Source organism: Oenanthe melanoleuca, chromosome 8, assembly GCF_029582105.1.
Source record: "Oenanthe melanoleuca isolate GR-GAL-2019-014 chromosome 8, OMel1.0, whole genome shotgun sequence".
Taxonomy (NCBI): Eukaryota; Metazoa; Chordata; class Aves; order Passeriformes; family Muscicapidae; genus Oenanthe; species Oenanthe melanoleuca.
In genome coordinates, this window is record NC_079342.1 from 12,091,215 (window position 1) to 12,118,997 (window position 27,783).

A 27,783-nucleotide genomic window follows, 5' to 3' on the forward strand; every position below is an offset into this window, starting at 1 on the left:
TCATTATTACAAAACAGCATTTTATTTCTGCTTTGTTCTGGGTGCACTATATTGCAACGTAACACTATGCAGGTCTATTATCATATTAAGATTCTTGCTACAGAATTAAGTTTGTCCATTTGGTCAAATTTCAGTTTCTTCTTGGCATTCCTACAGGACTTGTCACCACTTATGCACATGAATTATTGACGTGCCAAAAAAACGTGATGTAAGACTTGGAGCAGGCGCTTTCCAATCAGAATTTGCAAAAGTTGTTGGGGCTGGCTGGATGCACGAGGTCAGCACAAATATCCACTCTAATTTTGACAAGGGGGGAGATGCACATCTCCAGATTTTGATCACAAAGTAGATTTGCTTGTCAGGCTCAATGTACTATGAAGGTTGTCTTCTTACTTTTGATGCAATCTTTGTCATCTCTAATTCTGTCACCAAGGAAGATTTTTATTATTTTTGAGCAACGATGAAAACATACCTTGCTTAAATTCTGGAACTGTCATACTTGTTAGGCACCTGATTAATATAAGCAGTTATATAAACTCTTTGTATATATACAAACCATGCTAAAGTATTGTCCACAAAATGTCCATCCATTCAAAGTCAAATACCATTGGTCACAGAAAAGTCTAGTACGAACCACATGTGAATATACATATGAGCAGTACATGATTCACTGAGTAAATATGGCACTTTTACATATTTTCCTGGATGTTATAGAGAATCAGGAAACAATCTTCCCTCAGCTGACTAATTTCTAAGTTACTGTAATATGGGTTTGGAAAATACATCCCAGAATAGACAGTAAGAAGTTTAGAAAAGTCAACAGTGCAGCTACCTGAGTTTGTTTCATAAGAAATTAACAGTAATGTGGTATTTTATCATCCACTCTGAGCCTGAGGGTTGTCTACTCACAAAAGCCAAGCTGCCTAACCCTGCTATACATAAAACAGCAGAGTCCTCCAAGCACATGGCTCGGCAAGAGGATGAACTGACCTAGCATCTCCAAAGGGACTTGGCCACCTTCTCCTTGTACAGACCCCAGCTGCAGAGTCCTGTCCCCATCCCAGTGTCCTTCTAATCCTTTAGAGAGCTGATCCAGCAGAAAATTACTCCCTTTTTTAGACTGGCATAGTTTTCTGCTGGCTTAAAAAGTTGATTTGTCCTGTGGAGGGATCAGACCAGCACCAGACCTGTACAGGGACACGAGAAGCAGCTGGAATGTGTTGGCAGGAATAGGGAGCATGGGAGGAGGAGGGAGCTGCCCCTTTTTGGTGACAGTGAGCTGTCAGACTGAGGAAGCTGTCCCAGCTCACCAAACCCTTGGAGAAGATACAGTTATTAGTGTGAAAGTGCTTAGACCGGTATAGTTTATTCCTAGCAAAGTGAATAAAGATATGCCAGCACAAGGCACTTTATACTCATGTAACTGTGTCCACATGAGGGGTTGCACTGGTATAAATATAATCAGTAACAAACAAAACCCCACATCCCCTACGTGATGTATTTACAAAAATGGCATAGAACATGTCTCCAACCTTCAGTTACAAGGTGTGCACAACTTCCATTCAGAAACCAGACCACAAACTACACATGAAACAACATTAGACACAAAATAAATTAGGGATTTAAAATGCTACATCTAGGAATATAAAGACTTTTAAAAAAACTTTAAATGTAATCCCATATTTAAAATCTAAGTAAGGGAACTATACAGCTCCACCAATTACCTGGACATTTCAAACAGTTTACATTCATCAGGGACAACAGCACTTTGGTTTACATAATTAGGTTAATATGAGCAATGAAATGTTTCTCTTCCTCACATAACATCAAAGTGAAATACATTTAGAATATATATACTGCCAAGCTGTTCCAGTAAGTGCATTCCACATATGAGTAAGGGTAGCTCTTATAACAGCTACAACAATTAGAGGTCTTCAACAGAACTAAATCAAACCCCTTTAAAAAAAGCTTGATTTGATTCCTTCATGCCTGAACCATTTTTGATTAATCACATGGATTTCTCCAGAACATAGCCAAGCACAAAAAGTAAGTCTGACCTGGTACTGTGGCAAGCTCATACATCAAATTGCATAGCACATCCTGGATTAATGAGGAATTTCTCATTGTAGTTTGTCTCCCCACCTTTGTAAGTCATACTTTTAAACCAACTCTATGCTTTTGTACCAAGCTCCAGAACTCAGATTAACTGTAGCTCAAGACACACAATGGCACTCAGAAAACATTTACGAGCCACCAATCTGACAACTGTCAAATATTTTACATAAATTTAACAATCAGCAATTCAACCTCTGCAATCTATGAACAGCATTGACTCCTAGAGAAATAAGGATTTATTCCTAGATACTCTAGTGAAACATTTATCAAGTGCCTGCATCTGACTCAAACACGTGTTGCTGGATATGATGAAGAGATCTCCTCCCAGCAAAATATTTTACTACTTTTGATTAGCTTAAATTAGCTTGTGAGCAGCATATCCCTTTAAAACCTGACTAAAAGAAATCAAATGGCTGGATTAGGTAAACAGCTGAACATGGCTTCAGAGGATAAAGTTCCCAACCTGATGCACAATCATCGGAGATTACATTATTTTAAAAAGCAAACTTCCAAATGCAGGATTTCCAATTTAATTATTCTCTGGGAAATGAAAACACAGCCTTCATCACTGTCCTTGGGCATGCTGGGTAGACTGAGACTTATGAGAAATTAATATATTCATTTAATATCATTTTTGCAAATCTGCAAATGTTCCTGTGCTGAGCTTGGTTTTATACTACCCAAGCTAAATCAAGGAGCACATTAGAGGCTATTTCCTTGTCAGAAGCTTTACAAACTGAGTATGATTGCACTTTTTCTGGATCCCATTCCCAGAAGGTGCCAAGCAATTTAGTGGGGAAGTGGGCTGAGGGGGCAGAGGGCACTTTCTGTCTTGTAGCACTGGTGTTTAAGGGAGGATGGGGTATTTCAAGACAGCATTCCATCTTGCTGAGTTGACACTTCCAATAAGGTGAGTTGATTGCACGCCTTCCACTCAAGTTAGCAGGAAATGGGCAACCACCTCCCTTTGCACTGTTAGGAAAACCTTCAACACTTTGGTCCTGATTCCACTGTGAACTGTGACCTCACTCCTCCTGCACCAGAGAGGAAATAGCAGTGAGTGCCCCCTGCTCAGTGCAGTGTGTGAATGGGCAGCCAGACTGAATTGCCAATAGGCCCTGAAGGAGCTCTGCATGCTCCCTCTCACCTGTTAAAATACATAAAGAACCTTTTCTACTTGCTTTGACCATCTGAGAAAACCCTGTTGTAAGTAAAAAGGGATTGTCAGCCTAGATTTGATCTTGTTAGATGTTGAACACCTTCTACTGCCACTGAAGAAAAGAGGAAACAAAGGCATTCAACACCTACAGCACCACCTGTTGAAGACCATGTCCTAAGGGATTAACAATAACCAGGAAGACAATATAATCATCTATTACAAATGATGCAACTCAAAACATACATCTTAAACACAGTTTCCCTGGTGGGATTAGGAAATGAAAAGAAAAACCAGCAAACAAAATCATTTACTTTTACCAGTAAAAATTAAGTTACAGATGCCCTTGTTCTCAGGGCAAAACAAACTTAAAAATATCTTAAAACAGTGAAAAAATATGAGAAAATTTTATTTAAAAATATATGTACTCCTTACTCCAAATTTGTTTGTAAAGAAAGGATTCAAAAAAGCAAAAAATAATGACAAATTAAATGCATATTCGGAGTATGCATTCTCTAGAGTGTTTTTGGTAGAAGTGTTGTTTCTGTAAAACTGAGCAAGAAGTTATTCAGCTTTCATCTGCTCTCTGACATCAGAAGGCAAAGTTTCAAACAAGTTGTCCTCTACAGTGAAACCAGTCCTCTTCAGAGCTCTACACTCACCGAGCTCAGGTGGGAGGATTTCAAAGTGATTGCCTTTAATATCCAAGTAGGAGAGCAACGTCAAATTACCAATTTTAGGTGAAAGGACTGACAAGTTATTTTTCCCAATTTTTAGAGTCTTAAGCTTTTTGCAGAAGTATAGTTCATCTGGCACACTCTCCACTTTGTTGCAAGTAATGGAAAAGTACTGTAAACTCTGCAGAACTCCTATTTCAGGTGGGATAAAGCGAATGTCATTGTAAGCCAAATCCAAATATCTGATTTTGTTGCATAGGAATAGGTGGGACGGAAGAACCTCTATTTTGTTATGGCTGAAGGAAAGCCGCTCTAGACTAGTGAGTTTCTTTATATGCTCTGGGATGTAGGTTATACTGTTGTACCACAGCTTTAGAATTGTCAACTTTCGCAGATGTTGAAAACTTACTATTTCTTCAATGGATTTGAGGTTGTTCTCCTTTAGATCCAATTCCTGAAGACTGAGAAGGCTGAAGACTGCATGAGGTATGCGCTCTAAATCACAATGAACCAATTCCAGCTGTGTGAGGTTGACCATCTTCTTCAGGTTGTTGAGCATCACTAACTTAGTGCCATCATTATGGATACACAATTTTTGCAGGTGACTTGAAACATCAACTGCAGATTGTGGGATTTTGGACAAATTACTTTTTATGTGAAGAACTTTTAGGCTTTTAAGCTCCCGAAAAGACTCCAGTGTAATGTTTTTAGAAATATCGTGACTTAGGGAGCCAATTAAATAGAGCTCTTCCAAATTTCTGAGGCCATACATCCAATGTGGAAGTTCTCTGATGTCATCAAACTTGACACTCAAGATCTTGAGATTCTCCTTTAGAAAAGCCAAGGCAGCACTGTGGATCTTCACTGAGCACTGGTGCAATGAGAGCTCCTGGAGATTGTCCAACTGTGCAATGGTTGCTGGTATCATTACATTATTAATTATTTCAAGTTTTAAAGACTGCAGCTCAGTAATTTCAAACACTGTGTCTGGTAGTCCGGAAAGCATGAAAAGCTGTAGCTCCAAATGGCTGTGGGAGTTTGTCTGTAGCCTCTGTCGCAGTTTATCTGCAGTCCACTCATTGTTCAGGTTCAGCTGCTTCAGCTTATTTTCACTGACTTCAGACAGGAAGACAGCAAAGCGCTTGGAGTAGAGAGGATCATACTGATCAATCATATGAAGCATAAAAGCAAAGTCATTCTTGACATCTGGGATATCATCAATTCCCGTCTCTTGCCGGACATACTCAAAAGAATATTCTTTCAGTGAACGGTAGAACAACCAGTACAGGGTGTAAAGGCATGTCAGGCCATAGATGCTTACAAAGCACAGGTAGCAGTAAGAAAGTTTAGAGAAGAGATGTGCCATTGTGTGATTACAGCAAAAATTCTTGTATCCTGTCATGTCTTCAATATCAACATTACAGACTACTGTAAAATTAACTTCTGAGACAAGTGCTGTGTTGTAAGCAATAATAATAAGGAATTTAATTACCTTAAGTACAGTCTGGCGAACGTACATGACATAGAGTATATCACCCTCTTCAACATGCAGTCTAAACTTCTTCACCTTTTCAAACAGTGCTTTGGCCTGTTCGCCTTCTTTTTTATCTAATGCCCCAGGTGTTCCTTTATCCACAACTAACTTCTCAGGGATTGATTTTAAAGACTGTGTCTTGACCAAAGTGCCTTCAGTGCTTGGCTGAGCAGTATTAGACTTGTTAATGTTGTTCTTCCTGTTATCCTTCTCTTCAGAGTCTTCTCCTGATACTTCAGATAAAGCTCTTGTTGTCCAGGGAGAATCAAAACATTTCCCAAGTATTGAAATGAAGTGTTCAATTTTGGAGCTTGATCCAGGGAATTTGAACCAAAAGTTACTACACAGCATGAAGACCAGTGTGTGTATGAGGACAAGGTAAGGGAAGTACTTGGCATACCAGTGCAGAGCCCGTTCATAGCACACCTGGTTGATAAAGCTGTATTGCTGAAGGTCCAAATCAGTCTTAAGTCCTTTCATCTCAACTGTAGCTGGAGGGGTGGATGGCTTCGGTGGTGGAAGGGAGGTGGTATCTGGTAGTGTGTTAAACACATTTGAACTATTAGACTGGTTCTGGCAAGGCTGGACACGCTTTGGAAGGCATATTATCTTGTCCTGCATGACCTGGAACACACAAACAGATATCTTTTGAGCTGATGTACAAACAATGGTGGCAGCACCAGTGGGTAGCTGTCCTTGGAGTACCTCCAGCTCCAGGCATTCCTCTGCACAGCCTGCCACTTGGCCCCACAGGCTGTGCTATTATTATGCTCAACAAGACACTTGTTCTACATGCCAAGAACTAGGCCACTCCTTTCTATCTATGGTTAGCTTTCTATAATTTGAATAAGAGGGCATTGAGATGATCCAGGAAAAGGAGAAATGTAGGGAATACTTCCAGAAAAGACAAGGGAGCTCCTGCTCTGCTCTCCCCAGAGACAGGCTATTACTGCCAGGTGTAATCACCCTGGCTACAATGTTCAGAGATATTTTGGGCTTGACAGCAGCCCAACTGCATTCATGTGGCTGTACTCTCACCCTGTGATGTCTTATCACACCAAAAATGGCTGACAAAGGGCTAAAGTGAGCATATCTATCCTGGGACATTATTAATCTTCTTAATAAAGACAGATAAGGTCAGTTCTTTGATGGCATCTGTGTGTGCATGGACATAAATTTTACTTAGTTTCTCATACATATACACAGAATCCTCATAGAATCACAGAATGATCTGGGTTGGAAGGGACCATCTAGTTCCAACCCAGTGCCATGGGCAGGGACACCTTCCACTAGACAAGGCTGCTCAGAGCCCCATCCAACCTGGCCTCAGACACTTCCACAATTTCTCTGGAACTTCAACCTGTTTCACTGCCTCAACATCCTCACAGTGAAGAATTTCTTCCTAATATCTAATATAAACCTACCCTCTTTCAGCCAAAAGCCCTTACTCCTATCACTACACTTGTCCAAAGTCCTTCTCTATGGGGGGCTTCTGTAGGATGGGCTACACACCTGGGGGTAAAAATCTAGCTCTGTTCTTGAGTTTGTCTATACAAAAAAACCAAACAAGAAGTTTTCTTAATCTGGGGTGGTCATCCATATTGACAAACTGAGGTCAGAGTGTCTTTAGGGACCAATCATCCTTGGTTTAATTTGGGATATCAGTTCTGAGTTCAATGCAAAGTTCCAGGCTGGAATTTAAAATGCTGGTCCCTGTGATAAACCAAGGAGCTCTCTTACTTGCCCTGAATGACTAACTGGAATTAGCCCAAACTAAGAACATGTGTGTAGTGTAGATGTACTCTGACATCATGGCTGCTTAAAGCACCAAATATAAGGTATGCATCAAGAGCTACCAAAGTCAGATGGTACCTGATGATCCACCCTGCTGTAGGGAGATGCTGAGATAAGACCACATGTGTTTTGAACAGTATCAGTGCCATAACTGTTGACACATCAAAAACTTCTGTAATTAATTTGTGTCTGTAAACTGTCTGCTACTGTGATACACGCCCTTAGTTACGTCCTGGATTTATGTATCTCACAATAAGTTGGAATAAAAACAATTTGTCTATTATTTTAGTCTTTCCACACATTATTTTCCAGTGTGCTTCTTCCAATCAAGCAGGTAAACTTAAAACAGGTAACAGATACAACAGAGGATTTACTTTGTGTGGTTAAGCAAACATCTACTAATGCAAAATTCAGCTCTATTAAAGAGATTTTTAAACATGAATGTTGTATCAACTGAAAATTCTTGGGAATGGAGAATATGGACAAAACTACAGCTGATGTAATGTGAAATTTGAGACACAGTATATCTAAATCCTAGGCCATGTAACTGAGCAAATTCCTCTGAAATAAGAGCTCTGTCAATGTCCATTTAGCTCCATTTTAAAGTCATGCCAAGAAATGTGAGATCTATCTTTGAACCTGTACTGTAACTTTATATTTCTGTGGAGTCATCCCAAACAGTATTTTTCATTTCTTTTCTGCTTTTGACTCTCCAGCAAAACGTAACTAATAGTGACTGATAGTAATGTCAATTGTTTATGTGTAAGCATCCTCAGAGACATTTTGGAATGGAAGAGACATAATACCAGTTGTGGGTGTTGTTAATAAAATCAGCACATTAATTTCAAATCTCTTTAAAGCATAATGAAAGAAGTAACATTAATATTTGCCAAATAAAGAAAAACAGGAATTAGAAATTTTCATTTTTTAAACTTCACAACAGCAAAATGGCAACAAATAAGAAGCTGATAATGTGTTTTGTTATGCCAAACTGAGCTGAAAACAGTGATCCAGACACCAGCCAAACCAACAGCTCTTATCGTAGCTGGCACAGTTCCACTGACTATAGCAAGTCTGCTGATTCACAGCTGCTAAAAGTCTGGTCTGTGTTATTTGATGTTGCTACTTAAACAGCACATTTTTGCTTTATTCAGGGTGAGCCCGAGAGATAAAACAAGATGGGCCACCATCCTTCCAAGGCCCTTCCTGGTTTGTGGTGCCCCTGCAGCAGCCCTGAGAGCCCCGCTGTACCTGCAGCGTGCAGCCGAACACGCCGATCATCAGCATGGCCACCGAGAGATAGTCCGTGAACACATCCCACCAGGGCTTCAGCACGCGGAACGCCGGCTGCTGCTCCGAGAACTGCCGGAACTCCGTCACGGGAATCATCCTCCTGCAAAACAGCACGCAGCTCAGCCTCACGCTGCCAGCAGCTCAAAAAGCCTCCTTGGAACCAACTCCCCCCTGTGGCACAGAGGTCCCAGCTACTGACACCCCCCATCCGGAGAGGGATGCTCGAGGTGTCACTGTACAGCTCCCGGCAGGGAGGAAGGGAGAGCTGCAATGCCATCCATGCAGGCAGGCAAATCCCTCTCTGTTGACTCCAGCCATCTCTGATAGGCCAGTGAGACCTCCTGCATCCTTGAAAACCAGCCCATTCTGCAGATAGAGATGTTCAGTGTCACACATTAGCCTTAATCTCATAGGTCTCAAATGCTTGTCCTGCATTAAAACTTCACACACCTTTTTAGCTATCATGTTTCATTCACTTCCATTTTATTCATAGTGGTTTCAGGAATGCTTTGGAATCTTTTTGTGCATACTCACTGCAATTTTAAATCTACTATGTTTCGAATGCAAGTTCCTAAAGTGCTTTAGGTAACCAAAACTACAGCCAGATCAAGGCCTTTATCATCACCTCAGATGTGCAGGCATTATGTCCTCTGAAAAATCAGCTAAGACATGAGCATGTACAGGCAAAGCAACTGATATTAAAGCCGACAGCATACTGTGTAACTGAATCCCTGAGATCAAACCAGTATTGAAACTTCTTAGTAAGTTACAGTGGAAAGATAAATTCAGATGGGAATGTAACAAAAATACTCCCAAGAGCAATTAACAACATCTGTCCATTAACTAACATCATAAATGCTCACCACAATCAGCTCATATCACAGTAACACTGGAGGCCTATAATCCTGATTCAGCTGCACACTGGGACCCATTAATGTGGGTTTGGTGACATGCATTTCTGTGCAGGCTTAGTGATAAGCACACACTTGCTGAGAGGCTGCCCAGGAACTCAGGGGATTCAGTTCATTCAGAGCCAGGGAACAGGAAGGGAATGCTTCAAGCCCTAATGGCTGCAATTCATTGCAAGTATACAGCCACCCTATGGATTAAGAACTGACCCCCACTAACTGGCCATACACATGTGGAAGGAGGCTCACTTTGGCACTGCCAAAGTCTCTGCTCTGTCTCTGCTGCCCATCTGATGCTCAGGAGGTACTGTGGTTCCCAAAGGTAAGGTGAAGTCTGTAAATGAACTTGTGCTAGTAGCTAGCCTGGGGCTTTGCAGCTGAGTAGCACAGAAACTTTTGTTCCTTGCCCCCATGTCCTCTTGCAACCCTTCCACATTGCTTTAAACACTACTTGGCCAGACAGGAGAGTCCCTCTCTCAGCCTCCTGTCCTTCTAAAGCCTGTCCCCAGGAGGCAGGCTACAATGCCAGATGAAACCACACACACCTTTTGCACAACTGGCAATCCCCAAGATGAAGGCAGGCTGTCCTCCATAGCACTTTCAAATTAATAGACCATCAGTGAAAATGATGGCCATGCAAGCCTGACTTCACACAGCCAGGTCAGAGGCCTGGCAGCATCCTTGCCAGCAGGCCTGAATTGCTGCAGTGCTGGCAGAGAAACACAGCATTTGTTATCAAATGGCAGGCAGCCAGAATCCACAATTCTGCTATTTGTGTGCTTGCCTTGCAAATGTTAGCAGACATATCAGGGAAGATATACCTCTACAGCAGAGAAAAGCTGGGGTGGCTGCTGGGACAAACCTTTGCCTTTCACTCTCCTTTTATAAATACTGGTTGAAGAAGTGGTTCTCATCAATCAGAAGTGCCCCATGTAGCTTTAAGTACCTGCCCAGCACTCCTTCAGCCAAACCTCTGCTGGCAGCTCCCAGAGGCACCTGAGCTGAAGAACATCATGCACAATCTCTCTTCCATTCCCATATGCATTTCACTGCTATTGGTAAGGAATTACCCTTCTCTTTTTCATTTCCACATAAAACGCAAGTGACTGAGAAGCTGCTGGTAAGCTTTTTTATTTTTTTCTTCAATCAAGCATTGAAAAACTTACAAAATTCTCAAAGGAATCCACTACTACAAATGTTAGCTAAGCAGTTGCCATGCAACAGTGCTGCTCAAAGTTTTGTAACACATATACTACTGTTGGCTCAGGTTTTGAGGCCAGCTGGCTGACTGGAATGCCATCAGTACACTCAAGAATACCTATCAACAGATTGCTTTAAAATCACAACATTTTCCACCCGCCCCTGCAATAATGGCTTAGGAGTGCTTTTTCATATTCTGATGGCACAGCCTCTTGAAATCCTATTTGTAATGTTTTTTCCCAAAAAGATAAACAATTTGAGTGTCAGGTAAAGACGGAATTATGTTTCCTGCAGTGGAGATTCTTGACAAAATGCAAGTGCTCACATGCACAGAAACATGTGGAGACCCAGGAGTCTGCTGGAGTTGCTGGTTAGACACCCAAGCAACTGTGGAGCTGAGCCACAGCATTATGAAAGCAGCAGCACTGAATCAGGGCAGTGCCTGACAGCAGATGGGACTGGAAACTATCTTGCAAATTACTGTGCAGGGACAGCTTTCAGACTAAAAAATCCTTAGGCTGTTGTTTTTTATAGGTTTCACTATGTATTTTTAGGGCTCATGTATTTGCTTTATTTCTCCTAAGTGATGTGTGGGGAATTTAGATGAAGGCAGATAGGTTCTGATACCAGGAACACATGCTGCCCTCATCCCTTGTTCCCTTCACAGGCTGTTGTTTGCATAGCGTGACTCCTCATTAGTAGAGTGCACATACTGTTACCCAAATTAATGGGCCAAGCAGAGGGAGAGCTGCACACAGAAAGCCCCTCTGAGCCATCCTAGAAAAGCCATCTCTGGGGGTGGAAGGTCTGCAGTTCAACACCAGACATCAAAACTGTCTGCCAGTAATGTTTTCCTATATCTTTAAAAAAGAAAACAAACATTACTGAATGATGACAATAGTACCACACATAAAATAACAGTAAAAAACAACAATGTCTACTGCCAGATGATACTTTTTAGCTTTGGGGAAAAAAGACATTCCCAAGAAACTTTAAATGGCAATTGAATATGACGAAGCAGGAAAATCATTTTCCAACACTCACTAGAGGAGCCCTGTTGCCTCTTCCCTTGCTGTATTAAGAATCAAGGAAAATGCTGGAAAGAACTGCAGAGCAGCCGAGGCTAACCAGCACTGCTGACATCTGCATGCAGAACAAAATGACACCAAGTCGCTGTTCATTTGTCTCCCACTTCCCTCTAGCTTTTTTTCCATTCTGGCTTCTCCAGGGATGGAAAGGACATCTATTAGCAGCAAGTCAAACCTCAGAAAAGACACAGCAGGTCCACCTGGCTCAGAACAATCCTGAAAAATCCTCCTGGCCATGTCCAAAGTCCAGATCTTCCTCACTGCTACATTTAAAGGTGCACCACTGCCTGACTCATTTATAATCACACACAAAACAGGTTTCCACAAACTAAAATTATTTAATCAATCATCAATTTGAACAAATCAATGGGTGTTAAAAAGTCACACTGCAGTCCAAGTCACAGCACACCATTTACTGTAGGACACCATCCCTGGATCCACACACGTACACCATACACTGTACACCACACACTGCAGTTTCTTCTCTCTCCTTGTAACAAGGAGATAAAAGATAAGGAGTACAACATTTCAGCTGGTGAAAACTAAGACTGCATTACTAATTTGTATTTATTCACATTCAAAATGTTATTTAATTGCACAGTACACTGTAGCCGAAATGTGGCATCTGACTTACTGTAAAATATTATTCTAACCTCCTTTAGTAAATACTAGAGTTCTAAATACTGGATATTCATTTCAATTAAAACCAGAACTTGTTCTTTTTTTTCTCTTTCATTTTTAATAATCCTCAGACCCTAGAGAAAATAAAATGGTACATGAGATAAATCATCTGATATTCAGCTACCAGAAGGAAATAAAAAAGAAACTGGGATTGAAAAACAGTTGTACTGGCTGTTAAGCAGTGTTGTAGAACAGAGCTGTGGGTTTGCCAGATTAACTAAAAATAATAATAATTAAAAAAACTAAACAGGGAAAAAAAAGTAACAAGAATTCTCAAAACAAACAAAAGGAAAAAACCTACAAAAACACTGGATGGGAGAGAAATCAGTAGTGATTCTTATTTTAAAATTTCTAAGAAATGTAGAAAACTTGGTGATTGGAAACGAGTATGTAATAACAAGATTAAATACTTGAATCCAGCTACAAGTGTGATACCTACTCCATCAGAAAACCCAACTACAGGAATCAGCTAAAGCATGGGAGATTAGGGGCGAGACACAACAAATTAATGTGACCTAAAAGAGCCAAGGGGAATAAATATATCCAAGTTAGAGACACAAGTATCAGAACAAAATCAGACTTAATAAATCACCACATTGAATCAAAGGCTGATTGTGAAATGCTGCAGCGTGGAGCAAAGCAGCCTGTCAGGAGTTGGTTTGTATCAGAGGGAGTAAGGGGAAGCAGTGGGGACAGCTGGGAAGTGAGGATGGCTAAAGCCAAAACCGAGGCACCGCAATGCGCAGTGTCTGCTGCAGAATACAAAGGGAATCCACCCACGAACTTCGTGCCCAGGAAACCCGGGGGGTTTGTGGGGCTGTGTGCCCCCAGCCCAGTGTGTGCCCCCAGCGTGCCCCGGCTGGCACTGCTCGCTGCCACAGCACGGCCACAGCGCCCTGGGCCAGCCGTGGCCGCGGTCAGCGCTCCCCAGGCGGGCCCCAGAGCCCGCACGGCTCCGCGCTCTCCGTGCCGCAGCACACGCGGGACCCGGCCGGGGCAGGACACGCCGCGCCAGGCGGGCAAACACAAGGGACGTGGAAGTGGACACGCCCCCTCATTAAGCTGCATTCATCTTGGGTCTTGAGAGACTCTGCACAAAGCAAAAACATTCATGTTCAGTAAACTGCCCCTCCGTACAAGCCTGAACAAAGCCGCTTTTGGCCTGCAGCACCTGCCAGGCCCCAGGCCCAAGCTCCTGCTAGGTGACGTTGCTGTTTTTAAGCGGATTCTCTTGGAGTCACCCCATTCATCTCACGTGGATTGGCAGCACCCTCAGGACAACCGCAGGGTCGGGCTGCTGGGGAGGGCTCACCCCAGGAACAGCACCTGCCACTGCCACTGCCCCCTCAGCCTTCCAGGCACGGCCTGTAGGGACACGCATTCAAAGCACCACCGTGAGCAAATGAAGGACTAACTGGAACACTGCCCTTATGTCACCCAGGCAGGTCTGACAGTGATCCATCCTCACGGGGGCAGAGCCCTGCAGCTCCCGCCACCATTCCCCACCACGGCAAGCTGAGGCCTGTGCCGTGCCCTAGGAGAGCTGCCACTGCTCTGCACCTTTCCCAGGCGCTGCTCGGTGTCACAGCAGCCACCCTGTGCCCGGGCTATGGCCCCCTGCCCTGCACACCCAGGAGCCTGTCTGTGCCTGGGCTATGGCTCCCTACCCTGCACACCCAGGAGCCTGTCCGTGCCCCTGGCTATGGCCTCCTGCCTGCACACCCAGGAGCCTGTCTGTGCCCCTGGCTATGGCCTCCTGCCTGCACACCCAGGAGCCTGTCTGTGCCTGGGCTATGGCCTCCTGCCTGCACACCCAGGAGCCTGTCTGTGCCTGGGCTATGGCCTCCTGCCTGCACACCCAGGAGCCTGTCTGTGCCCCTGGCTATGGCCTCCTGCCTGCACACCCAGGAGCCTGTCTGTGCCCCTGGCTATGGCCTCCTGCCTGCACACCCAGGAGCCTGTCTGTGCCCCTGGCTATGGCCTCCTGCCTGCACACCCAGGAGCCTGTCTGTGCCCGGGCTATGGCTCCCTACCCTGCACACCCAGGAGCCTGTCTGTGCCCTGGCTGTGGCCTCCTGCCTGCACACCCAGGAGCCTGTCTGTGCCCTGGCTGTGGCCTCCTGCCTGCACACCCAGGAGCCTGTCTGTGCCCTGCACACCCAGGAGCCTGTCTGTGCCCTGCTGACCCTCATGTGACAGGAGTGGAGCCTCTGCTGCTTTATGTGCTCAGGCAAGACACCAGGACTTGCCAGAGCTGTTTGCCATGCTACAGGTGTTACTCACCAGGAGTCAAGCCCTTTGCTATCTTGTCCTTCCACTAGTGGTTACTCAATCATGTCACGTGTTGAAGTGATCAGTGTCATCCATTATTGTTTTGGGGAACAATCAAAGCTGTGCACCAGAATCAGGGGCCTTGGATGTCAGACAGGCAGCTATCATCCAAAAAGTGCTGGTTTGGCAAGGGCAGAGCCTGAATTACACACCAGAGGGAAAAATGAGAAGGAACATAGCTAGAGGAGAAATAATGATATTGACAATCAGCAAGCACAAAAAGTTGGTGGGATTTCTTAAGCTGACTAGAAGAGAAAGCCAGCTGACATTTAACCTTATTTCCCTGACATGCCACCAATTCTCCTCAGATGTAGGATCAGCATCACCACCTCCCAAGAGTGGCACAGAGTTCAATCAAGCCCCAGGTGGTACGGGTACAGCCCTGATCCCCACTAGGGAAGGGGCTTTCTTCTTGGCACGAGGAGCCTGCAGGAGAGGCTGCAGGACCACAACAGAAGGTCAAAGCTCAGACATCCTCAAGAGCCAATTCAGACTGGCACTGCTTGGTGTTGCACATCAGAGATCTACTGAAAGGAGAAAATGCTAGGCCAATCCTGCTCTCCTGGCTGTACATTAGGATAAATTATGAAATGCCTTTCGGGAATAGCACTGTGAGAAGGTGTCTGGGTTGGTTCCCATACATGATTTATTGCATATTCATCTTCATTAAGGGAACAGAGCACAGCTCGTATTTAACACAAAACAAACTTGTGACCTGGCAGCAGGACTCAGCAGAGCCAAGGGCTGTGGGCCACGTGTGCAGGGGCTGCATGCCAGTGGGTTTTTACACAGGACAAGGCATTGCACACCCCAAACCCCACCACCCTTGTTGTAAACATTTGTTACTCTGCACAAATACCATAAAGTCACTTTTCAAGTGTTTTGTGCTGTTTGGCCTTGGCTGCTGTGGGCCAGATGGTGAAGTTAAGCTGGAGTGCTTTTCAGCACAGGGCTTAAGGCTGCACTAAAAAGCAGAGTTTTGCAATTCTATTCTACCTGCTTTGAAACTGCACACTGACACAGTTAAATAAGCACAAGTAAGGAAGTTTTGCAGTCAGGTTGATGGTGATGTATTCTCAAAGAGGATATTTAAACAAAATCACTGGTCTGTCCTGAGCCCCAGGGTTTAGGGCAACAGTCTCCTCTAGACAGCTGACAGATAGAGCCTAGCCTGAAAATGGCCTGGTGCTATCATCAGTTATATATTCTGTTGATTATAACTTTGATAAATTTGTATTTTTAGGTGGGACTGACTCCCCAAAACAACCATAAGGAAAAACCAGTGTCATTTAAAACAAAATCTGAATGAAGATCTAGCCAGCAATTGTTCAAATCATTCTAGAAACAAGCTTAGGAAAACAAATTGAATGTTAACCCTTAAAAAATTGTGTTCTTTTTATTTAAAACTTTTCAGATCACCCATGCCCCAAAATTTGACCTGTCTATTGGGAACACAGTTTTTACTGCAGTATGAGCAGGTGCCTACAGCTGGCTAATTTATAAACCTTCGGAAACTGTGGGTTTGTGTCCTTTGAAAAGGAAGTGTTCATCTGCTAAGATCAACATGTGCCCACAAACCCCTCACAGCTCCTGGCACTGCCTGTGCTGGCCACCACAGATGACAGATAATGGACCTGCTTCATTTCATCACCTAACCAGGAGAGGACTAAAAGTAGATGCAGGGACAAGACACCAAGCCTGGGAAACTGAGATTAGACTAAGGGGGAAATATGATGATAAGGGATGGAATTAGTAACTCCTAATTCCCAAGAGGTTTATGTTCCATTCTTATCTGTGTATTCTCACAGTGAAATAACCTGAACTACCCTGACATTCAGTTTTGGTAATTATTTTGCCATGTGTTTGCTCTGACCAAAATGTCAATTGTTTTGTTAAGTGTAGGTGCTTGGTCAGTTCCCGTGTAACAGATGATAAAACCTCTGCTACTGACTTCTTGTATTTGCAGCATTTCAGGAGACCAGTTTCCCTGTTAGGTTTTATTGCCACTGGTGTTTCCTGTAATATAAATTTCAATTTGAAATTGATTTTTTAAAAGGCATAAATTTTTTTGGACTATGAACACTGGCTTGTGTTGCCACTATTTGAAACATGATGGCTCTCTTTTTATTCCATTGGCTGCAATGGAGATTTTCATAGGAAGAAATACCATCACTCTGAAGTAAGAAGTACAAACAAATGATGCTGTTTCTTAAACATAAATCCCATGTAAAGGAACTGGAAAGACATTAAAAACAAACCATCTGCATCCAAACAGTTATTTTTAACAGTCCATGAGTTTACTGTATTTTCAAACAAATTCATGTCCTTGTGGCTGAAGCTGGTGAGGAAATGTGACCTGGAGGAACAACAGAGAGTGAGTCAGGAATCCCACTGGGACATGGACAGCCTGTGCACGCCACACCAACTCGCCATGCCACCACTTCTCCAGCAGCAAAACAGAAAGGTATCTACTTTCTTTAGTACCTTTGGTGGCAAATGTGAATGAATAGTACTACAACATCACAGCACAGCTTTCTGACAGTTTTCTGCAATGCCTGAATCCAAACTGATAGCATGTCACAACTCCCCTGAAAAGCACTGAAGTGAATTTGATTTCATACTACACATTACCAAAATTAAATGTCACAGTTGGTATTAGTTTACCAATCTGGGGAACAGACAAAATACAATTAGCTTACAGATGACATTATTCCAGTACCCGCAGCTTGGTGATTCTACAAAACGTGTGTTGCCTGTGTAACAGCTGCTCAGAGTAGGGAAGGGGTTTCACTTCCAGATGCACTGACTGAGGACAGCTAGGCTGTGCCACCTGAACTCCAGCAAGGTCCCAGCCAACAAAGGAAAGCTGTTCCATTATGCGAGCTGCCAGAACCGAGCTTCCCCAGAGCCGCAGCTCCGCAGGGCCACAACTGTGGGCAAGACGCCAACGGGGGATTTAGTGCTGGAGAGAACTGCAAAGGGTGGAACTTCCAGACACATGCTGAATACCTAGTCCACTCTTTTCTCTCCAAGTTCCTGAAGCCCACACTGCAAGCATCAGTGTACATTAGGTTTCAGCTGCCCCTGTGCCTAACAGCCAGGAGGGAGCATTCAGAGGCAGCAGCAAATCCCCTGCTCCGCTCTTGGTACCATTTGCTGTGGCAGTGGAAGCTCAAAGACCTGAACCTAGAACTCAGAGGTGGACATAAAGGGGAGACATAAAGACATAAACAGGAAGCAACTTTAATAAACTGCATTTCAAAATATATGTTGCAATTTCCACCTACACATACAGTAAGCGCTGCTTTGGCAATGAATCCCAGACAATAACTTTGTTGTTAGTTCCAACTGAGTCATAGCACTTTTTCATGTACTACACACCAAAAAGACTTCCTATTGTCAGCAGCTCTTTTGACTTCAACTAGGTTGGACTAAAGACAAAAAAATGTTCAGTGCAAGACTCTGCCAGATAAAGTCTCAGTGAAATCAGTTGGAGTTCTTTCCATACCAAGCACATAGGCCTGTGTGGAGAGTTGGCTTTGCTGAACTATTTCTCTAAATCTAAAGAAAAGTACACTCCACGCATTACCATGTCAAAGACTACTTCAAAGGCAATACTTACCATTTTTCAGCTCTGGGAGTAACATTCTTTGTTTATCAGGGCTATCACTCAAGATGCCTGCCCTCTTTCCAGAGCTGCAAAATGGTTTTAATGTGAGTGAAAGCCTTTAATAGCAAACTAAAGCATCAAAGCAAGTAACTATCCAGTAAGTGATATTTTAATATTCCTGAAACGCAGGAATTTAAACGATTGAGAAATAAAATCACATCAAGTTTTATTCAAAGTTATACCAGGTTTTCTACAAACACTATTTAACATACTCAGATGAAGACAGAAACAATGCTATTAAAATGTCTCATAACAGACAAGACAATATTACATGAATCCGTGCCACTCATCATCAAAGACATAGGCGCCTGAGGCTAATACAAGTGCTCATATTTAAAAATGTTAAGCTGATATAATTAAAAATTAATTCCTAATTGGGACAGGAAGCACAAAAGGTCCATTCTGAGTCTTAAGCAGCTCAACCATTGACAAGTTAGTTAAAAACATTTTATGCAGCAACTGAGCCAAATACATTAAAGAATTCTGGTTTTCAAGATTTGGCAGAGTTTCTCATATAAAGAATCTATTTTTTCTCCCACTTGCAGGAAACATGAAAGAGCTTTCTAAAACTACATGATAGTCTCATAAAACATGGATCCCAAAACACCTTGGTAAACATACAGGTGTTCTCAGCCTGAAGCAGCTGGTGGATTATTTTCCCCCAAACCATCCTTTGTTAGAAAAATCCCTGACAATAAAAATAAACTCATGGGATCATCCATACTCCTGAAAGAATAAGAAAGACTAAAACAGATAAATTCAGGCATATAAATTGCATGTGATCTACACAAGCTCGAAGAGATACACTAGTAACTACAGAATCAGAATTGGTATTCACATAGGATGACTTTTAAAGATCATGAGCTGGAGAGCCAGGACTGCCTTCTCTACTACACCTTTTCAGGACAGTGTCCACCCACAGACCCCCAAAGAAGGATTAGCTCTAACCTCATTCTAACAAAAGGTCTGTTGCTGCTTAAAACAGAAAAAAAGGCTGTTTCCATCAAGCCTAAACTGTGAGATAAAAGCAGTTGCTGGGGGGATTCTGACAACACTACAGTAGGTGTGCAAGTCTTTGAAATTATGTCATCATGGTTAAATGACTGCAAAGAGCAAATACTCTTTTTAGTCACACTTAAAAAGGGGCTTTTCCAAGAATACTGTCTGTGAACACTGGTGAAAACTACCCACCTGAGACAGCTCATCAAACATTCACATCAACTGTAAAATGTGATCTATAATGGTCCTTGCTCAGAGCACCAAACCCTCTGACTTCAGAGCTGTTGCATTCTGCTGTAAATGGCAAGTGTATCAGGATCTCACACTGCTGCACGCTCAGGCAGGGCTTGACCTGTGCTCTGCTTCACCATATGCTCCAGAGCAAGCAATTAGTCCAAACTCCCACCTTCTTTTCAGTGACAAGTAAATAAAATTGGAAATGTTCTCAGCATGTTGGCAGTCTTATTGCTGAGTTGCTGAATTTAGGATTCCCATCAATAAAAAAGCTACTATGTACTATTGCCAGGGAAGGGAGATGTGAGCTAGCATCTCCATTTTCAGCAGATGAGGTTAACCCAGGATTAGAAGCTGGTATAAAAGGTTGTATTCTGCTCACCTGGAAGTCAATGGAAAAGTTAAAGTTTACTTTGACAGAGAGAAATGGATTTTTAATACTATGGTACAGAACCAAATGTTTTTACATGTTCTGGTTCAAATTCAGTGGAACTTCATATGCTCATCATAACAGCAGCGTTAGCAACTTGCCCTGGAGAACGGTGCCATCCTGTGCTGCAGGGGAGGCCTTTGTTTTACTATAAAACCAAGAAAAGACATGCATTGTATCTTAAGGCAGGATTCTCCCAAACAAGTGGGAAATGTGCAAAGCACAAGCATGGCATTATCCCACCTTTTAAAAATCTGACCAGATCAAACGCCAGACTGCAAATCAGTCCTTCAAGGGAGAAGGAGACTGTACAGGAACTCTGTACTAGAAAAATTCCAAATAAACCCTCATCCTGGTCCAAAGCTATGACTCTCTGAATAATACAGTTGTAAAGCTTATGCTGTGTCTGATTAGCTGCATGTGCCAGACACTAAAATGTAAAATGCATCCAGCGACAGAAAGCTCATCTAGGCTCTGACAGGTCGAAAGACAGCTCTAACACACTTTGCCTGTCTGGGATGGGAAGGCAGAAGGGCCTGCCTTGTGTTATGAATGAAAGCAATGGAACAAATGACATAGTCACACCTGGGCAAGAGGCTGAATCAAACCTAGTATCTTCCTAGCTAGAAAGAGGTCCTAGAAACACAAACCCAACAAAAGTCACTGCACTATAGATTGAGTTTGCAACAGAGTTTTGTAGCACAAAATCCCAGGGTAAGCAGCTCAAGGATGAAGAGAGTAGAGTTTCCATTAGGTTGAACATATGAAATCCAACACTTGTTAACAGTCTTTTGACAAATCATTTTGGAAGGAGAATGGCTTCTTTGCCTTACTAAGTAAGGTTTCAAAGTATTTAGGAAGTTTTTTTCCCGACGTCAATTGTTTCATTTTCAGTGTTTTCTTTACTGTATAACCAGCCCTCCCCTGCCCTTCACAACTCTGACAATGAAGACAGCATCTTTCTACCAGGTTTCCTTAAAGAGGAAAAAACTATAAAATTAAACTCTAGCCCCTGTTATTGTGAATTGTTTGGATGGTAATAGAATTTTTTTTTCTTACTTCCCGCAGCCCTCAAAAAGCCTTGGGTTGGGAAGTGCCTTTCTGCCGGTGAACATGGCCCACTTCAAGCAGCGGCAGCTGAGGTCAATGGACAATCAGGGGAACTGCTCCTCCCAGCACTCTGACCCAGTTCATTATTCTGGGTCTCAGTGAGCTGTCCCTCTGGCGCTGAGGCCACCTGAGCATTGTTTAATGCTCCAGCCTGCCCAGCCCGGATGCTGCCCCCCTCCTGCTCAGAGCTCCTTGCTGTGGGCCTCCAAAGCCAGATAGCGAGGTGGGATGAGGCTGCCTCAGGAAATCAACTCGAACTGCTACAGGAACTGATTGCAAGATAGCACCAAGCACTGAGTGAGCACTTGTAAGGAGAACTTAGCAGTCTCTGATTTCATTTTTCACTGAAATCCAGCACTAGCCTTTTCCAATACTGGGCATACAAAGCAAACAGATTTTTAGCCCTTCCATCAGAAGGCTTATTGCTAAAACTGCTTACAAGAATAAATAGTAACAAATAAAACACACATAACGTTATACTATGGCAAAACCTCTAGCAGGGCCTGTCAGTATTCAGACTGGAAGGAAACAGCAGCATGGCTGCCACAAATTTAGCAAACTCAGAAAGTAACTGGAAAAGGAAATGATTCAGAAACCACAGGTGCTCAGCACCAAGCTACTGTGCCTTGCTGGCAGCCCTGGGACACAGGCACTTGGGAGACAGCAGGAATACAAGTCCAGGTTAAAATTAGGGATCATCTCAGTGCTCAGTCAAGCTCTCCACACTGATCTGCACCACAGGAGCAAACAGGTTTTTCCAGGAGAAAAGTGAGCCCAGGGGAGTGCTACCCTCTTGACTGCTTTTACCATACCAAAAAGAAAAGTAAAATCAGTTCTAACACACCCCGGGGCAGGACAGGGGGAGGGGTAAGGGGAGAAGGCAAGATGCTTAATTGGTTGAATTGGGAAGGGAGATTTTTAAATTATTATTTATTTCCAACGTTGCCATGTTTTTCTCCACTATCTTGCAAAGCACTTTTCTGCTTGTACAGCATCATTCAAACCTACAGTGCTTTGTGGGAGCAAACATTACATGGTTGTCTTCAAACAGTAGTGCTAGTAATACTGAGTCTCTTGTCACAGGAAGTACTAATGCAAAAGTAAAAAAAAAAAAAAAAAAGAAATCATTACAAAGCCAAACCATAACTAACATACCTATCCGAACAATAAAATAATAAAATTCCTTACTTTTAAACACTTTAACCCTCCTGAAATTCTGGTAGGATACATTCAGTGGTCTGGTATAAGCCTCTCATTTTGCTTGGTCAACTCTTTCTAATGAACTGGACAAACTGCACTAGGTGAATAATGGGCAAAACTGCCCATCACTCTGCAGAGCTGGTTTTAAACCGATTTAAAATCGGGATTTTTGTTGTTGTTGGTTGGTTGGTCTTTTTTTTAATCTCTTAAAAAGCCGAGCTGTGGATGCCGGAGCCTCATAGTGCCGCCGGGGCTGCGCTGCGCTCCCGGCAGAGCGGCCAGGACGCTGCGGGGGCCGGAGAGGCTGCGCAGCCCGGGGAAGGACGGCGGAGCCAGCGCGGCTGGACCGCGCCTCCCCGTCCTGCTCGCATCCTCCCCGTCATGCGGGCTGCTCTGCGCCTTGTTTTCGGGGAAAATAAGGCCACGGGCTTTCTCCAAGCCCTTTTCCCCAGAGGCTCGCCCAAGCCGCCCGTCTCCACGGCGACTGTTTCCCACCAGTGCCCCCTCGGCGGCCCCGCTCCCGGGAAGCCCCGCTTGGCTCCGCGCCACCGCCGTGCCGGGCGCCCCCGGGGCTGCCCCGCCCGGCAGGGATGCGGTGGGATGGATGGGCGTGGGGGGCTGCCGCGGCCGCTTCCCGGCGCTCCTCGGCGGGAGAGGAGCGGGCGGCGATCCCAGATAAAGTTCGGCTCCTCCGGCACAGTCCAGGGTGGGAGGCGGCACGGCCGGTGTCGCCGGCGGGCAAAGCGGGGCCCCGGCAGCCGCGGGCCGGGCCGGGCGCGGTCTCTTCTCCCCTGCGGGGCGGCTCCGTCCCCGTGCGGCCCCCGGGGCCCCCTCCCCGGGGCGATGCCCCGTCCCCGGCGCGGGCAGCGGAGCGCCCCGGGAGAGGCAGCTGGGCGCGGCAGCGCTTACCTGGTGCGCGGCCGGGCGGGCGGCTCGGGGTCACGGGCGGCGGCGGCCGGGCGGCAGCGCGAACATCCCGCGGCGCGGCGCGGTGCGGGGCTCAGGCGGCGGGCAGGGCAGGGCAGGGCCGGGCCGGGAGGCCGCCCGCAGCCGCGCTCCGCCCGCCGCCGCTCCGCCCCCGCCGCCGCGGGGCCACGTCTCCGGGCTGACGCACGGCGCGGTGCCGGGGGGCGCCGGGTGGGCCGTGCCCGGCAGCCCCGCTCCGCCCGCTGCCCCGGAGCCGCCGGGAGCGCTCCCCGGGAGCCGCGGGCTCGGTGTCCGGGCGCCCGCGCATCCCCGGCCGGAGGAGCGGCTCGGCGGGGGCTGGCGGGGCACGGTGGGGCCGGGGCCGCTCCATGGCCCGCACGGAGCGCGGTCCGTGCCCTGGGAAGCGGCCGCGAGTCTCCGTCCCCTCGCGGGCGGCTTCGCGCCGGGAGAGCGACAGCGCAAATTGTGATGGAAAGATCTGGACCTCAACACGCAGGGCCGTGGAACGACTATAAAGAGACCAGGCTGTAAAGCGCCTGGGACTGTATTAACAATGGAAAAGTGTCTCAGAGAGTGACAATTGGAAACACAAACTTCTGGCCCAGCAATTCAAAAAGCGCAGTCTGAAAACTGCTGCTGAAAGAAACCACATGTTTAAAGGGACTTTTGTCTAACATTTCCAGAAAGATTTACATCTTTGGCAGAACAACGAGACAGGACAAATTCTGCATCAGAGGGAGGTACTTGCCCTCCAATAACTTGCCCCTAACCGTAGGGGTAATAGTGTGTGTATACCCCTAGGGACACTACAAGTATGTAAACAAGGAAATACAAATATATAAGCCCACTGGGGAGGAGTTAATGAAAACAAACACAACATGATGCCTCACAGCTGTTTTGCTGCAAAAATATTAACTACATTGGGATGTGAACCAAAGGTCTGCCAGGGATAGCTGTGGGGAATTCTGACTTCATGTACTTTGTGACCGTCTGCTTCAGGGACTGCTGAGGGCAGAGTCAGGTTCCTCGTTTGGGAATCATGGATGTGATTTATAGCTGTGGGAGTTTAGTTCATCATTTTCCTGAAGTGTTTGCTTAAGTGCTTTGCTGTGCAGAGCTGCTTTTCTCAGCTGAAACCTCAAGGCTTTCTGAGGCTTCTCAAGAAATGAGGGTTTGAGTCTGACAGGAGCTAGAAGAGAATGTCAGCACAGGTCCCTTACGCTCCTTCAGAGCTGCCAGCCTGAAACATTTCAGAAATATTGCACCATTACATAATTTTGAGTGTTCCATTTATGCTTTGTGGGATATAGCTAAGAAGTAAAACAGGACAAATGAGCAAGGTTTCCACATGGACAAAAGCACTGGGTTTCTGAGCTGAAGAAATAGTTATGGTGACTGCTGTGTTCATTTTATTGGTTTCTTTCCATTACTCTTAACTCCTGGCAGCAGCTTAGAGAATCCCTCCCTGTCTTGGATGGTTTCTTCTTTCAAACATTTGGAGGCAGTTGTTCCGTTCACCCTTTCATCATGGCTTAGCTCATTTAATCTTTCCTCATAAGTCACTCCCTCCCGTTACTTAATTGTGGTGCTGCTTTTCCCTGAACTCCCTCTCAGTTGCTCGTTTATTTTACAGGGACATGGTGGTCAGTAATCCTGCCATTGTTAACGTTTCCTGTTGTGAACTTTTGGGTTATTTTTATTCAGAGTTACTGCAGTACTTGGAGGAGTGAGCTAAGCTTCCCCTGTGAAGAATAATTACAGGCAAGGTCACTGATACTGCAGTAGAAAACATGGTCCATGGATAAATATAGCTGCTGAGTTTGGGGATGGAGTCTTAGTGCAGTTCTGGTGGAAGAAGGCCCAGAAATACACATTTGGTAGTAAACACAAAACTGGGGATCCAAATGCCTTTGCTATAGTGGAAAAATTCTGCTGCCTGCAGAAAAGTGTAATTTATTTGCAAATTCCTGCATTATTTTAAGACCATCTAGGCCGGTGAAATCTGAAGTAATTTGTGAGTATTTCTTTTACCAAAATGGTAGGCAACAGTAACTGGTTTCAACCATCTGTATGACTGCAAGTTTTTGACATGCTTTGATTTCATTGTTGCCTCTTTTTCATAGACTCCAGAGGAATGTGGGATAGATCACAGAGTCATTACTCCAAGCTTTGTACATTTGCCTTTTACTGTCAATTGGCTTATTCTGTCATTCATAACTAACAGATTCTCCAAGTGTCATTGCTGCTGCTGAGTGCTACCTTGCAGCACTTACACTGCCACAGAACCAGGGGCAGGGTTTGATTTGTACCTGAGTTAAAACTACCACAGACCAGCCTCCAAACTCACTTGAACACGGGGACAGACTGCACTGCCAGTGCTTGCATTGCAGTTATCCACTGTTCATGGAGCCATGGGCTGATTCTCACATGGGATCCAGGTTCAGGATGTCTAGTTCTGAAGTCCTTTCTCAGCACCAACTGCCATGCTACGGCCCCCATCTTCTACTGATTCCTGCTCAGAGTTCTCTTTTGTTTCTTTTTCCCACCCTTTCCAATCCCTTCATGATTTGAGGATGCACCCTGAAAAAACACAAAGCCATCCCATACACTGAAGTCTGGGGTCCTACAAGCCACCTGGAGCTGGGTCTGAGGGGATAGTGCTGCACAGACCCTTTACCCTGTGCTTCAGGAGAGATCAGGGTAAGAAAACCGGGGTTTGAGTGCCACAGCTCTGTCTGTACTTGGAAGCACACCCACAATGAAAATGCTTTTCATCAGTCATCTCTCCAACAACTGTTGAAAACAGCATAATCTGCTAACACAGAAAAGCTAAATTGCTTTCAGACGAGGCACTGTAAAAGAGCCTCTGTGATTTGATTCAGCTCAAATCCAAAAGGCATGATTTGACAGCTCTAGTACTTCTTAGCTGCTTGAAGTTTGTCAGAATTTTTCTCCCTAGTTTGCTTTTCTCTAGTTTCACATTTTAACCCTTCTCTCCCCAGATTAGTGTTTTTGAAATATGATTTTTAAGTGAACCAGATGTTTAAATAATAGCAGTGTACTGGGAATACAGACTTCTAAAATAAATTGCTTGGATGCTATGGGCTGAATCTGGGAAGCTGAAGAAAAGCTTCAGAGCAGGATGAAGAATACAGCCATTTCTTAAGCTCACAGCATTTTCTAAGTACTAAAACTTGCTTTAATCAGAATGAAAACACTGAAAGGATGTTTAATCTCATGAGCTCTTTTGTTGTTCCTAAGTGAACCACATTCATCACTGGAATGATTACAATGAAAGCAGTGCAACTACCTCAGGGAAGAATTTGGCCCAAGTAGATGTCTCTAGGGAAGGTATTGACAGCTGTCCCTACATAGTGCTGAGAAAATATAGAGCTAAAGAGATACCAAAAGATATAATATAGCTCCCATTTTTCTGACCTTTGGCTGAACTGGAGCTCCTGGATGTGAAGGCTGCTTTAACTCTGTAACACTTCTGATGATCATTGAGTTTTCTTCAGTGATCTGTCTGAAGGCATCTTCCTAACTGAGGAGCTATGCAGCTGTGCCTGGTCTGGCTCTTGCAGCTCTGAGCTACTGAACCATGCACTTCATGGGATACAGCATCTTATCTAATTTTAGATGTGATGCAATGAGCTCACATGAGGCAGGAGGGATGAAGCCCAGCAGCTCGAGCTCAGAGCAAGCACTTTATAATTACTGTTACTTTCAAAACAGAGATGTTTATTACTACCAATGCACATTTATGGGTGTAGCAAGGACAAACACTTCTGGTGGAGGATATTAGGACAAGAATCAAGTAGCAGGCTTGCTGTCCTCAGCTGACAGATGAGGCTGCCCCAGTGCTGCCTCCCCAGCCTTTCCCCTCTGGTTCTCTGAACTGAAATGCTGTAGCTGGATCAGACACACATCCAGGTATTCTTCTGCATGGGAACCATCTCTTCCCCTCATTCAAGCACTCACAAAGAGATGGCTTAATTCAAGCGTTTGGTTTTCTTAACAGCTTTCTGCCTCTCACCAAATTAGTCTGCTCATAACCAAACTCATGCACAGAATCTCTACATTAGTACAAAGAAGCTCTACTTTTAGGGGAGTCTACTTGCCAGAGCAGAGAGCTCTCCTGACCAGTATCCTGGCTCTGTGCTGTACTGGCCAGAGTCAGGGTTACGTGACCCGCTCCCCTGGCTGACGTCCTGCAAAGAGATAACAGGCTGTCAGTGGTGGTCAAACTTGCATCATGCTTTGGGCTTGGATGTTTTGAAGAAGATTCAAGTCTTTCACTGTCATTAAACCAGCTCATAATGTCTATGCCTAGTTCCCCACCTCCAAAATTCCACCACGGAATTACCCACCTTTTGGTCCACTGTCTTTAAACAGTTAGTAGATCTTTTACTGGTGGCAAACCTGTGTCAATAAAT

General features: G+C 44.6%; 1 protein-coding gene across 2 annotated transcripts; it reads right to left on the reverse strand.

Moving 5' to 3' along the window:
• Positions 1 to 26,838, reverse strand: LRRC8C (leucine rich repeat containing 8 VRAC subunit C). Of its 2 annotated transcripts, none has more exons than XM_056497765.1 (3): positions 26,786 to 26,838; positions 8,528 to 8,669; positions 1 to 6,106 (listed from the first exon to the last, which is right to left on the reverse strand). In XM_056497765.1, exons 2-3 carry the CDS (start codon positions 8,663 to 8,665, stop codon positions 3,836 to 3,838), a joined length of 2,409 nt encoding a protein of 802 aa, XP_056353740.1. In that variant the 5' UTR covers positions 8,666 to 8,669; positions 26,786 to 26,838; the 3' UTR covers positions 1 to 3,835. The 2 variants fall into 2 exon arrangements, with proteins under 2 accessions (XP_056353740.1, XP_056353739.1); XM_056497764.1 differs by lacking the exon at positions 26,786 to 26,838 and adding an exon at positions 23,330 to 23,468.
• Positions 26,839 to 27,783: the final 945 nt, after the last annotated feature.